The sequence below is a fragment of the Pseudochaenichthys georgianus genome, chromosome 5, assembly GCF_902827115.2.
Source record: "Pseudochaenichthys georgianus chromosome 5, fPseGeo1.2, whole genome shotgun sequence".
NCBI classification, from domain to species: domain Eukaryota; kingdom Metazoa; phylum Chordata; class Actinopteri; order Perciformes; family Channichthyidae; genus Pseudochaenichthys; species Pseudochaenichthys georgianus.
In genome coordinates, this window is record NC_047507.1 from 23,268,196 (window position 1) to 23,281,746 (window position 13,551).

Below are 13,551 nucleotides of genomic sequence, written 5' to 3' on the forward strand. Positions count from 1 at the left end.
TCATGCGAAAATAGCAGAACATTTTGATTGAAGAATATAGATGTCCCTACTCTTCCCTGTTTTATTTCATATAAAACTAAAGGATATATCGAGAATATAGAAGAAAGATTAATTGTTGATGAACATAATTGTTACTGGAGATCCTGACTGAAATTAAACCACTGTTTTTGATAAAGCATGTTAAATCTGATTCTTCTTCAAGGGTTATTGCAATTAGGAACATTGCATTAATACAATGACTTAATATGGTCTTTATAGTATCAGATCCCCTTGTAGGTTTGCTTATAAACTAGAAAACTGCTAGAGTTGTTGTGGGACTGATGAGGGTTCATCTTTACCGGTGTTCTTTGTTTGCTCACTCCGGGTCACTTAAGGTTAGCGTTCAAAAGCCTCTCAGTAGAAATTAGGAACGTGGCTTTCACATGTTGGTGATACATTATTTGAAAGCGGAATTTTCCTTTGCTTAACATCAGGATACAGTTATTTTTTGCGGACAACTCTGTAGTCTCTTTTTAAGTCTTAATTTACGAAGTGATTCCTTAAGGTGGTAAGAGAGGAAACAGGATATGAAGTGACTCAGACAGACATTTGAAAAAAGAGATTGCAGCTGGTTGGAAGGTGAACAGGAGGGAGGAAGGGAGGACAAGTCCATGTAAAAGATGAGCTGTCATGTCAGGACTTATGATTAGAGATATAAAGGAATGCATTCATTCAAATATGTAGTCTAATCCCCATATTTGGAGTAACCGAAACCACAATAAACTATCCCATATTCAGGTGATTTGTTGTTCTCCTGAATTATGTTTTCTCATAATCAAACCAGATGTATTCCAGGACTTCCCATGCATGATGAGTACTGTGAGACTCATTTGTTTATTAGCATACTGTAGCTTCTGACCCAGCGGGAAGTTGTGATCTGTCTCTGAGTCACAAATGACAAAAAGAAATCCGGTAAGCAGAAATTGCGTCGAAAAAATAAAACATTTATATGATTGGGCAGTCAACCCAGACAGTTAACATTTATTTATTTAGCTGGTTTCAGACATTTGACGCTGCTCTGAGTATGTGTGCAGTGAAGGGCAACCATGCACTACTCACTAAGTCTTAGGAGGAATGACTGAAAGCAAGGAAAAGCAAAGTCTGCACAAAAATAAATAAAGACATATCTGCTAACTTAAGTAGAAGATGAGACATTAAACATTTGAAGCATTGAAGTGAATAGTTTGGACTTAGTGTTCTTCTTGCTCCGTTTACCTTGTTGACTCAAACATAGAGTGGAGTTTCAGATTTTCAGATTGCCAGTTAAGGCATCAAAAATACTCCCACATTTCTCTTCTTCCTCCTTTCTGTTCCTTTATTTCTTTGTTGTTTGCTAAAATCACTGTCATAACAATGACACAATACATTAGAAAGGAAACAGATGGCTTTTGTTTTTATTTCTCTCTAGATCAGAAAATACACAGGCTTGTGTCACATTGGTGGTAAATGCAAACCAGTGCACTTTCATCTCTCTGTGTGGTACGTTGTGATACAGTGAGGAATTTGCAGCATGTAGACTGGGAAAATGATCAAAGAGATATACAAGAAAAAGCCAAATATAATTGTTTCGATGAGTAATTCTTAGTTTAATGTGAATTTGTACATTAAACACCTACTGTACCTGTAGGAGTTGGTTTCCTGTGTTTTAGACAGAATTAAAGGTATTTATCTTCACTGAATTTGATTAAAGTTAAAATCTATTGTTGGTATGTTGCCCCAGGTTAAAGTTTGAGGAAGTACCATCATTCACTCGCATATTGAGACCAGCTGCCCTGCTGTAACATAATGCTAATGCTGCTGTAACATGTATACACCAGAAGAACCACACAACTGCCTGCTGTCGTCCTATCCACATTTTGTAAATATAACGTACAAATGTCCCAATACAGTTTCATTGTAAGACACGCTTCAGTCATCCACAACTTAATCATTATGAATTCTGTAGAATGTAATGTTGCTTTGGTTTAAAATCATATTTGTATAAAATCTACACAACTGCAATTTGATATAAATGTATACAAAATCTGACACTGCAACAATCAGGAATTAAATGTGGAGTCAGCCAAATCATAAATTCTAAAAAAGGTTCTTGTTTCTCAAAAGTTTCTCCAACATTATAAGCAACTTTCTTTTGATTATGTGGCAGAATGATAATATATAAGCAGTTATAAGGTTGCATCTCTAATTCGTTTGACAACTTTAACTATATTGAACACTAAGACTCAATAAATGTACTTAAAGCTACGTGGTAGAAATACCACACAATAAGCTGATAAACACATTTGGCTTTCAGACAGAGCAATGAAATATGTGTCATGTTTTCTGGCTACCTGACAAATGTAAGTCCCAAATTCACTCACTTACGTCAACTCATAAGAAACATGTCTGGCTGTTTTGTTGCTAGATGCTTTCACCTGCTGGTCTCTCAGTGCAAGAAGTGCTAGTGGTAGCTGGGAGGTAGCGTTTGGCCTCTGGAAACAGAGTTGTTGAAAGGGACAACACTGAATCTGTACATTTGTGGACTGTAAAACCAAGTAAATTACAATTAACTAATAATTATAATAAAAATAATTCTCTGTTGGTTCACCATGGGAAACTTGAGTTGAATTTGATTATATTAACATAGTGGTGTGGGACATATAATTCTTTACAAATCCCATTTGTTTTACACAAAGCCAAAACATGTTGTTGATCTGCATGTCCTCTGTCGCCTGTCAGCAGGGATGGGTCCAAGGATGGCTCAATTTGTGTTTGAGGAGTAAACATAAATATTTGTCTCGGGATAGATGTGGGGACAACAGGAATTTGTAAGTGGAGGGTAAGGCTCCTTTTGTGGTTTAGGCCCATAATTTAACTGCATTTGATACATACCTGAAGGACATTGAGTTCTGTATCGACACCAGGGAATCAACAACAAACCTGATGACCTTGAGGGAGTCAAATGGAAATGTTTCGTCCACACCACAGCACTGAGACTGCTCTTGGTAAGGTCTGCAATGACATCTACTTAAACACAGACAATGAAAAACAACAAAGTAAGTTACCGTAGCTATGCAGATGACATGTACATTTACACAAACTTTTCACTAGGAGACTATGCTCCAATTCAAAGTAAGTGCATTGAAGAAATCAATGACTGGATGTGTCAGAACCTTTTTTAATTATACAAAGATAAAACTGAGGTAATTGTTTTTGGAGCCAAGGCAGAATGTATAAAAATCAGCGCTGAGTTCCAGTCTGCAATGTTCAAAACAACAGATAAAGCCAGAAATCTAGGTGTAGTCTGTGGCTACGAGGGAGTGCGGTTATCTTTCAACCAGAAGGTTGTGGGTTCGATCCCAGCCCATACAGTCAACATGACGATGTATCCTTGGGCAAGATACTTAACCCTGAGTTGTTCCCGATGGCATGGCCAACGGTGTGTGAATGGGTATGCATGTTAGTTCCTAGAGTAACATTCACTGCTCTGTATGAATGGGTGAATGACATGTAGTATGTAAAGGGCTTTGAGGGGTTTTCAAGTCTGGATAAAGCGCTATATAAGTACAGTCCATTTACCATTTACTCTGACCTGAATTTCAACAGAAGAAAAAAGGTTAAAAAGTGGCCAAAGGCTTCACATTTAATTAAGTACAATAAAAAAAAAAAAATTCTATAATCGTTAAAACAGCTACTTGGTTAAATTCTCTGACGATACCGCCCTCTTGTCCCTCCTTAGCGGCTCAGAGTCAGGCCACGAGTGTGCTCTTGCCGATTTTATTTCCTGGTGCGATGACAGTTTTCTGGATTTAAATGTCTCTAAAACCCAGGAATTGATCATTGATTTTAGACGTCACAAGGATGTTCCTAAGGAGTGCATCATACACAATGACAAGGTAGAAATGGTCACATCATACAAATACTTGGGCACCGTTTTCGATGACCACCTCACATTTGATGTGAATACTGAGTGTATTGTGAAGCGGGGTCAACAGAGAATGCACCTTCTTCGCAAACTGAGCTCTTTCTCTGTCAGGCCTTTCATTCTTTGTTGTTTTTACCAAGCATTCATTGAGAGCCTTATTTGTTTTTCTTTTATCTGCTGGTTCCATAGCCTTACACTGAAAAACAGGAACAGCCTGAACAGCATTGTTAAAACCTGCTCCAAGATCATCGGCGTGAACGCCGCTGCTCGAGTCCTCACTGACACTAAGAAAGTGGACCACATCACTCCTGTTCTGAAGTCTTTACACTGGCTTCCTGTGTGTCAAAGAATAGATTTCAAAATACTGCTGCTGGTTTATAAAGCACTGAATGGTTTAGGCCCAAAATACATTTCTGACCTCCTGCTAAATTATGAACCATCCAGATCTCTCAGGTCTTCAGGGACTGGTCAGCTTTCTGTCCCCAGAGTCAGAACTAAACATGGAGAAGCAGCGTTCAGTTATTATGCTCCAAATATCTGGAACACACTCCCAGAAACCTGCAGGTCCGCTGCAACTCTGACTACTTTTAAATCCAGGCTGAAGACTTTTCTTTTTGTCGCTGCTTTTAATTGAACTATTCATATCTTAGACTGCACTGTAACTTTTATCCATGTATTTTTTGTTTCTTTTATTATCTTTGCTTTTTAATGACTGTTTTGAAATGCCATTTTATAATGTGTTTCCACTGCACTATTTCTTAATGCTCTTAATGTCTTTCATTTTTGTAAAGCACTTTGAAGTGTGTTGAAAAGGTGCTATATAACTTGCCTTGCCTTGCCTTGCCTTATAGCATATCCAAACTACGGCCCGGGGGCCAACTGTGGCCCGCGGACCATTTTGAATCGGCCCTCAGCAAATTCAAAAAGTATAGACTGAATGAAAGTATATTAATCTTTTACTTGTCTTATATTGTACTTCTTAAGTATATATGTTCAAATATATTACACAGTATTCATGTGTTAATACGCCCAATTTTCAAATAAATGTAGTCCATTAAAGTTGAAAACATGTCCTAACAAATCTAAGTTGATAATAAAAAAGCCCAATGACAAATTTACATAACAACCTTGAAATAAACCCTTCATATTTCCTCTTATTATAATCAATCTGAAGCTTCTGTTTTAAGGAATGAGCTGCTATGAAACCCTATGGAGAGCTGTCCTTACAGCATTTTCAAGTATCACCAATAATTTACCTACATTGAATTGATTTTTCCAACTTATAACTAAACTTAAGAGGCAATATACCTCATCTCTAGGGAGTGGCCCAGCCCTTCATATATTTTTCTGTATGTGGCCCTCGTGAAAACAGTTTGGACACCCCTGCCTTATAGTGTTAGTTTCTTTCAGGTGAATGACTTCTTTAGAGAGTGTAACGGTAGCTTGAACCTATAAAGAGAGTGTGTGTAGATCACTTTTGCAGCTCCACATCTGAACAGCTGTAGTTTAACAGCAGGCTTGCTGGCTGGAGGCCAACTGGCTGCTCGTGTAATCCTCATTCTTCAGAGATGGATCATCACAGCCACAGAGCTGAGTCACACGCCTGCCGGGCTGAGTTTAAAACTGCTGCAGCGCTGAGAGAACAAACACAGTCTGTTGGTGCTGAGAGACTCTGCTGAGCGCTTCAGGCTCTGAGCATCAGCCCGGATTATTTAGGAACAGAAAGTTTTGATGAAAACTTGAATATGGACTACACAAGGCTGCTGCTGCTGCTGCTGCTGCTCAGCCTCAGTGGAGCGGTTTGTGCAGTGGTGCAATGGACAGAATTAGATGAAGCAACGGTAAGATTTTTACTTTTCAAACATACACTCACAATCAGATTTTTTTCTCAACAGTGAGTAAACAAACTGTTTAATACTCTATATAAACATGCTCATGTTTTTAGTTAGTTATTCAAAATGTACTTTATTTTACTGTCTGGAAATCAAACGCATCCATACATACATATTAAAAAAATGCATGTGAATAAAAGCAAACAAAGCATTTATAACGAAAGGGGAGAAGGGTGTTAAGGTTACAGCATTATATATAATCCTGTAAGAAGTTAAAATAGGACTTTACTGTATCCTACAGTTCTGCTTTAGGTGCCTTAATGTGGCTGCATCCTTAATAAATCCATAACGTTTTACAATGTTCTTCTGTTCAGCAGAAAAACAACCACATTTACAAATGTTTTACAAACGTTGACATCCTTATTACGTTCACATTATTCTTTTAAGAGCTTTTTTGTCTGCCTTTGATTGAACAGGCCTATCTGATGAAGTATGGTTACCTGAATGACCCCGCTGATCCGCAGGACCCCCAATACCTGGAGGAGGTCATTGAAGCTCTCAGGTAAAATAAACTATTCCCCTTTCAAGAGGAAACACATGCGGGTACTTTGAATCAGTTAGATATGTATCAACGATCCTCCCAGATACAGAGGAGCTCCGGAGCAGGATGTGTGCAGATGTTTGATCCATTCTTGTCTCCAGGGTTTTTCAGAGAGTGAATGATCTGCCACCTACTGGAGAGTTGGATGAAGCCACTGTGGGTATGATGAGACAGCCTCGCTGTGGCATGGAGGATCCCTTCAACAATAAACAACACAAATACAGAGTGATGGGTGAGTCAAGAAATTAAGCTTGATTCTCTCTTTAAATAAACTGACAGCATGAAGTTCATATTGCTGCTTTACAGATTTGTTGGCAAACTGCACAGGTTACATTCTCTATGCTCATGTCCTGAAAGGTTAACATGTGTTTGTAGATTTAACTTTAAACGTCACCTATGATGCCACTTTTTAATGTATTTTATGCATAATTATGTGACCCCTGTGTTAAGAGATTCGGAAAGTTTCAGGAAAAAAGAGGATCTCTCTTTTTGTCCTGATCCATCTATATAAAAACATGTCTGAAAATGAGCTGTAAGGTTTGGCCACTTTGTGATGTCACAATGTTTTTTTGGGTTGTGCAACCATTAGACAATAACCAACCAAGGTGACACCTGAATCTCATTCTACAGCACCATTGTGGTTTTTTTTAACCACATATCTCGCAGATGGAGGCCAGCAGCAGCTCATTAGCATTTAAAGCTACAGACACAGAATCAGCACTTTTGAAACAGGGCTGAAACAGAGGGGTTTATGCTACAATGCACAATCTCTTTGGTATTTCGAGCCAAACACTTCAGAGACATTTTTTGTATATTTCTGAGACCTATAATATATTGATGAAAAATAGTATAATAGGGGACCTTTAAAACTTAGATGCTTGTTGGCAAATTGGAAAGGTCCAGGATCTAATAGATTTCCATTTTAAGGCTTTAAGAAACTTTAAAAGCTTTAGGGAAATACTTGGACACCTGAATTCAGCTGTCCATCCTTATTATAAATCTACACTGAACAAAAATATAAACGCAACACTTTTGTTTTTGCTCCCATTTTTCATGAGATGAACTCAAAGATCTAAAACATTTTCTATATACACAAAATAACCATTTCTCTCAAATATTGTTCACAAATCTGAAAAAATCTGTGATAGTGAGCACTTCTCCTTTGCCGAGATAATCCATCCCACCTCACAGGTGTGGCATATCAAGATGCTGATTAGACAGCATGATTATTGCACAGGTGTGCCTTAGGCTGGCCACAATAAAAGGCCACTCTGAAACGTGCATTTTTGCTTTATTGGGGGGGTCTGGGGGGGTCCGAAAACCAGGCAGTATCTGGTGTGAGGGGTAGGGGTAGGGTTAGGGTTAGGGTAATGTTGTGAATCGAGTGGCCCATGGTGGTGGTGGGGTTATGGTATGGGCAGGCGTATGTAATGGACGACGAACACAGGCCACTCGATTCACAACATTACCCTAACCCTACCCCTACCCCTACCCCTCACACCAGATACTGCCTGGTTTTCGGACCCCCCCAGACCCAATAAAGCAAAACTGCACGTTTCAGAGTGGCCTTTTATTGTGGCCAGCCTAAGGCACACCTGTGCAATAATCATGCTGTCTAATCAGCATCTTGATATGTCACACCTGTGAGGTGGGATGGATTATCTCGGCTTCTCCTTCAAAGGAGAAGTGCTCACTATCACAGATCTTTTCAGATTTGTGAACAATATTTGAGAGAAATGGTTATTTTGTGTATATAGAAAATGTTTTAGATCTTTGAGTTCATCTCATGAAAAATGGGAGCAAAAACAAAAGTGTTGCGTTTATATTTTTGTTCAGTGTACTTGGAAATAAATAAAAACTGTTTGTCTCACGAGGAATTATTAACATCCAGTGCACTTAAAGTATTTTTGAATCATGAGATGTAACCCTATGTGAAGTTACTAAATAACTGGGAAACCACGGACTTCAAAATGAAGTGACAATGTTCCAAATGACTATTTTTTCATTTGTATTCTCAGTGACCAATGTAGAAAATGTTTACTTCTAGTAAAGTAGGCAGTTTGGTCGTGGTCACATAGAAATATAGTATTCATCTCTTGTAGGTCGTTGGAGAAAAAGGAGTCTGACATACCGTATCTACAACTACACGCCTGACATGAAGAAAACCGAGGTGAAGATGGCCGTCCGTTCTGCCTTTAAGTACTGGAGTGATGTCGCTGCTTTGATCTTCAGAGAGATCAGCTATGGCAGAGCAGACATCAAGATCTCCTTCCATAAGAAAGATGGATTCTGCCCCTTCCCCTTTGATGGCCGTGGTCAGTTTTCTATTCTATCTAAATGTAGAAACATAGCTACTTTTGGCCCTGCTGTCCCCTGAAACAAAGAAACTAATTGTGATTTTAAAGCTGAAATGCCCTTTTAAAGGAATCTTTATTCACAGATTGTAATTGCTTATCAATAACTAATTTGAAGTGAAGAAAACTCTGTCTATCCTGCATGCCTTCTCTATTAAAAAATAAAAAAGAACGAAGAAAATTCTCGATGAATTTTAGTCATCAAACATCTGTTACCAAACTCTCACACTGCTCATGCAATATAATTAAAGTATTTCTTGTCCAGTAGTAAACACACTTTTTCCCAAACGCATGCATTTGTTTCTCAAATCTCACTATTAAGCACACTTAAGCATACAAGTTTGTACTGAAAATGTGAGTGTAAGGGAAGAATGAGAGGATGAATAACAAGGAACAAGGAAAGCAATGTTTTTTTATCGAGAATTCAAGGGAAAGTAAGGCGGGTTATTTATATACAAGTGACATTGTAAGGGTGACATTCTTTTAAATTGTTTATTTGTATCACTTGCAGGTCATGTGCTGGCTCATGCTGAGTCACCACAGTCTGGTATTGTGCATTTTGATGAGGATGAGTTCTGGACTGAGAGATCGTATTATGGCACTAATCTGCGTATTGTGGCTGCTCATGAGATCGGCCACGCCCTCGGCCTGGGACACTCTCAGTTCAGAGGCGCCCTGATGGCTCCAGTCTACTCCGGTTACCGTGCCAACTTCAGGCTTCATACAGATGATGTGCAGGGGATCCAGATGTTATATGGTGAGTGCATCAAGAAGGCCTACTGGACTGTTTGTGTCAGTATTTATGAATTGGCATGAATCAGTAACAAATATATAAGAGAAAATAGCAAATACTGGGCGGGAAAAAAAGGGTTAACTCAACGTAACAATAATAGAGTCATTATTATTAATAATTATTCACACCCTTAAAAAAAATTCTTTATTAAAATATCCGGGTTCAATTACACTAAAGTATGGTATACATTAAGCCCAATATTAATTAAATCTGCAGCTGGATCCTTAAAGTTAATCAGTCTATGACATAGATATCCTTCATTATTTATAAATAAAGGCAATTCAGGCGGTAACCTTTTTTGTTCTACATTTCTTCTCTGCAGCCAAATATATTTCACACAAATATTGCTGTCTAGTTTGCATTGACACATTTTCTCTGTTTTATAGGCAAACGCATCACTAGCACTTTGGCCAGTCCAATACTGCCGAACAGTCTGCTTCCCACGGAGAGCAGCCATGACACTGAGATCATCCCTGACCCCTGCACTGCTGCACTGGACGCTATCATATTGGGTAAGTTATGGATTAATTGAGAGTAAACACAGGAAACGCACCACCATTGTAGCCTGACTTTATCTTAGTCCACAACACACCACGTTTACAGGGAATAGACCGACACATTCATGATCTACAGTAAAAGTTCGAACAAATTAAATAATATAAGATTGAAAGGAATATGAGATGACAGGTCCTTTGAGGAACAGTCTAAAAACTTTAAAAAATAAAATGGTGATTTGTTGAACTTCAATTAATTTTACATAACAAGTTTTCAATATTTGTCTATCTTCTGTTGTGTGAAGACGAGTTCATTTTTCCTTTTTTTATAAAGGTATACACCATTATACAAATATTGTTTTAGTAGGTTTACAAAACCTGTGACAAATACTTAAGTACCTCTCTGAATATTTGATCAGGTCCATGGAGGAAAACGTTTGCCTTCAGTGGTGACTACGTCTGGACGATCTCTGATCTGGGACACAACACACCGATACAGATCAACAGGTTGTGGAAGGCCCTGCCTGGAGACCTGAACGCTGCGGTGCACTCTCAGAGGACCAACAAGACGTACTTTTTCAAAGGTACAGCTGTCCAGTGCTTCTGTCGTGTGTCAGTGTCAGTGGGAGAAGAAACACTCAGATATCTAACTTAATTAAATGCAGTAATTGCACAATTAAGAAATACTCCGTTATATTAAAAGTCCTGAATTCTGAATAAAAGTACAAAAACATATTTTCATCACATATACTTAGAGTGCCAAAAGTGAGAGTTTTTCTTCTGCAGAATGGCTTATTTCAGAACAACATATTGTTACTGGATTCTATCTATTGATGTTTGTGTCTCTCAATGTTGCATCTTGTAAACATAGCCCCACTATGACTACTTGTTATAAGGCACGGTAGTATATTTATACATTCTCTCGTATTTATTTTGTCTTATTTTGTATTAATAATATGATTCTGCATCACAGCTATTAACTACAGCTTTAAAATAAATGTAGTCATGTAAAAAGTTCAATATTTTTGAAAAAGGAGCATAACATAGAAATACACAAGTAAAGTACAAGTACTTCAAGATTGTAATACAGTACGAGTGAATCTATTTCTTTACCACACCTGGTTGTGTGCTCTTCTTCTGTTCTCCAGTTGTGAGTCCAACTGTGTGAATGTTTGTCTCCTGGTCACAGGTGATAAAGTGTGGAGGTATACCATGTTCATGCTGGACGACGGCTACCCCAAACAGGTGAAACGCATCCCTCCGAACATCAACGCAGCCCTGTACCTGGAGAAGAACAAGAAGATGGTCTTCATCAAGGTATCATTAGCACACTTTAAACATGTTAGTGCATCCCAATATGTTATTGTCCTTGCAGAAATCCTCAGTGTGTGTGTGTGTGTGTGTGTGTGTGTGTGTGTGTGTGTGTGTGTGTGTGTGTGTGTGTGTGTGTGTGTGTGTGTGTGTGTGTGTGTGTGTGTGTGTGTGTGTGTGTGTGTGTGTGTGTGTGTGTGTGTGTGTGTGTGTGTGTGTGTGTGTGTCTTTGTTGTCTGCCTGTGCAGGGTTCAGAGCACTGGCAGTGGGATGAGCTGAAGTTCACTGACCTGGGAATCTACCCCAAACCACTCTCCATGCTCTTCTCCGGGGTGCCATCAGATCCAGATGCAGCTCTCACCTGGACCAACGGCAAGATCTTCTTCTTTAAGGGAGACCAGTACTGGAGAGTGAATGACCGGCTGGGGGTCGACAGAGGATACCCTCTGAGCAAGAGGGAGCGCTGGATGCGGTGCTAGGGGGCGACCATCAGGGGGCAGCGTATAGCAAGAGGTCGGCTCCACACAACCAGATTGTGAATTGTCACCAACCACGTGGAAGATCTATTCCCTACTAAATTACTTTTTGTATCTGAAATACTCAACCTGTTACCTCCAATTATTTAAGAAACTTTTTCCTCGAATGTCTTCACAGTGACATATTATCAAAAAGGGAATACGTTATTGCATTCAAGTGCAAAACTATATCAGATACATTTACAAACTCTTACAAAAGAAAGTCTAATTTATTGCGTGGATTGCCTCATACTTCCCAATGTATTTTCAACAATGCCACGTGTTTGTGAAGTAAAAGCAGATGTTAATGCTGTTGTTAACATGGCCATGTTTTTGGATGAGGTTTTTTCAAGGTAACACAGGGTGAGTATTTGATACAAATTGTAATTTTGTTGGTAAAGGAAACTAAAGGGAATTTGAGGATTGATTTTATTTCACTGGACCTGATTTAAACCAGGCTTCTCGCAAACCTCTGCAGTGACTTTTGTGAGGCTGACTTCATGAGTACAAATGTGTTTTTGTGCCAATATTATGTAATCTTTTGTATGATCTCAGGGCGAAATCAAGGGAGGCCTTCTGTTTTTCTCTCCAACATGTGTGTTGAATTATGTGTGTTATATTCTTCAGTAAGATGTAATATGATGATGGGAGTGTGCACTTTCTTTACAGACATTTTGTGCACACTTAAAAAGTTATTCATCGCTCCTTAAAAACACCTCCAAAACGTATGAGTCACAACCATTTGTGAGAAATAATGTGACATACATGTGTCCTGATTTTTTTTAAAGCCAGAATGTTACATTTTTTACAATTAAACAAGACAATGTCTGTTCTTATAATTGCCCTTTTCAATTGCAGTTCCCTGTCACCAGAAAATAGGCTCAACATTCCCGTAAAAAGGATAGCAAGATATTTATCGTTCATTTTGATGAAAGGCTCACATTGTGTTGTATGCAAAAAACATTTGGAGGCTCCATGGCAACCCAACCAGTTGCATAGGAAATCCTCCACATAGCCTCTTTATTGCCCATGAGAAATTCTGTTGAGTAATGCTGCCAGTGTTGCTAAGAGCTCAAAAAGACAAACAGTGACTCGATCAATAACTAAAAAACAGTTTTGTATCAAACACATGTATTTATTTCTATCAACAGGTATGTACAGATTCAGGTAACAAGTGCATTGTCCCTTCAGAATTCAAACAACACAATGGATAATTATTTAAAAATCTACAAATTAACAACAAACATGCTTTGTTTTTTGTCCTTTTTTAAACCTTACCATGTACTTTACATAAATTAAATTATAAAACGTTTACTCCACAAACATACACAGTCTAAATTATTCACCTACTGTATTCTGACAGAAAATACAAACTGTTATTTATTTGCACCTTTCAGCTTTTGCTACACTCTGTCATACTCCATGTATCCATTTGTCATATTTCATTATCTTTAAAAAACTCTAAAAAATACACATTTTAATGATAAACTTTCACAACTTCTACAAGCACACAGTTAGACAGGTAATAACACAACACTTCAGGGCAATGACTAACTTTTTAAGAACAGTACATGTAACGTCAAACATATTGTTTTGTATTATTCACTACCAAAACAGAATAACATACGAGGCTCGTACTTGCTGTTTATGTATTTAATACACGATAAAAGGAAATGGAGGACCCTACTTTGTTAGTGTCTGTGTTTAA

At 38.3% G+C, this 13,551-nt stretch overlaps 1 protein-coding gene across 1 annotated transcript; it reads left to right on the forward strand.

Moving 5' to 3' along the window:
- Positions 1 to 5,532: 5,532 nt before the first annotated feature.
- mmp19 (matrix metallopeptidase 19) lies at positions 5,533 to 12,684 on the forward strand. The gene is made up of 9 exons (XM_034083206.2): positions 5,533 to 5,784; positions 6,252 to 6,337; positions 6,478 to 6,608; positions 8,479 to 8,691; positions 9,242 to 9,487; positions 9,910 to 10,035; positions 10,437 to 10,601; positions 11,207 to 11,334; positions 11,577 to 12,684. Exons 1-9 carry the CDS (start codon positions 5,689 to 5,691, stop codon positions 11,805 to 11,807), a joined length of 1,422 nt encoding a protein of 473 aa, XP_033939097.1. The 5' UTR covers positions 5,533 to 5,688; the 3' UTR covers positions 11,808 to 12,684.
- Positions 12,685 to 13,551: the final 867 nt, after the last annotated feature.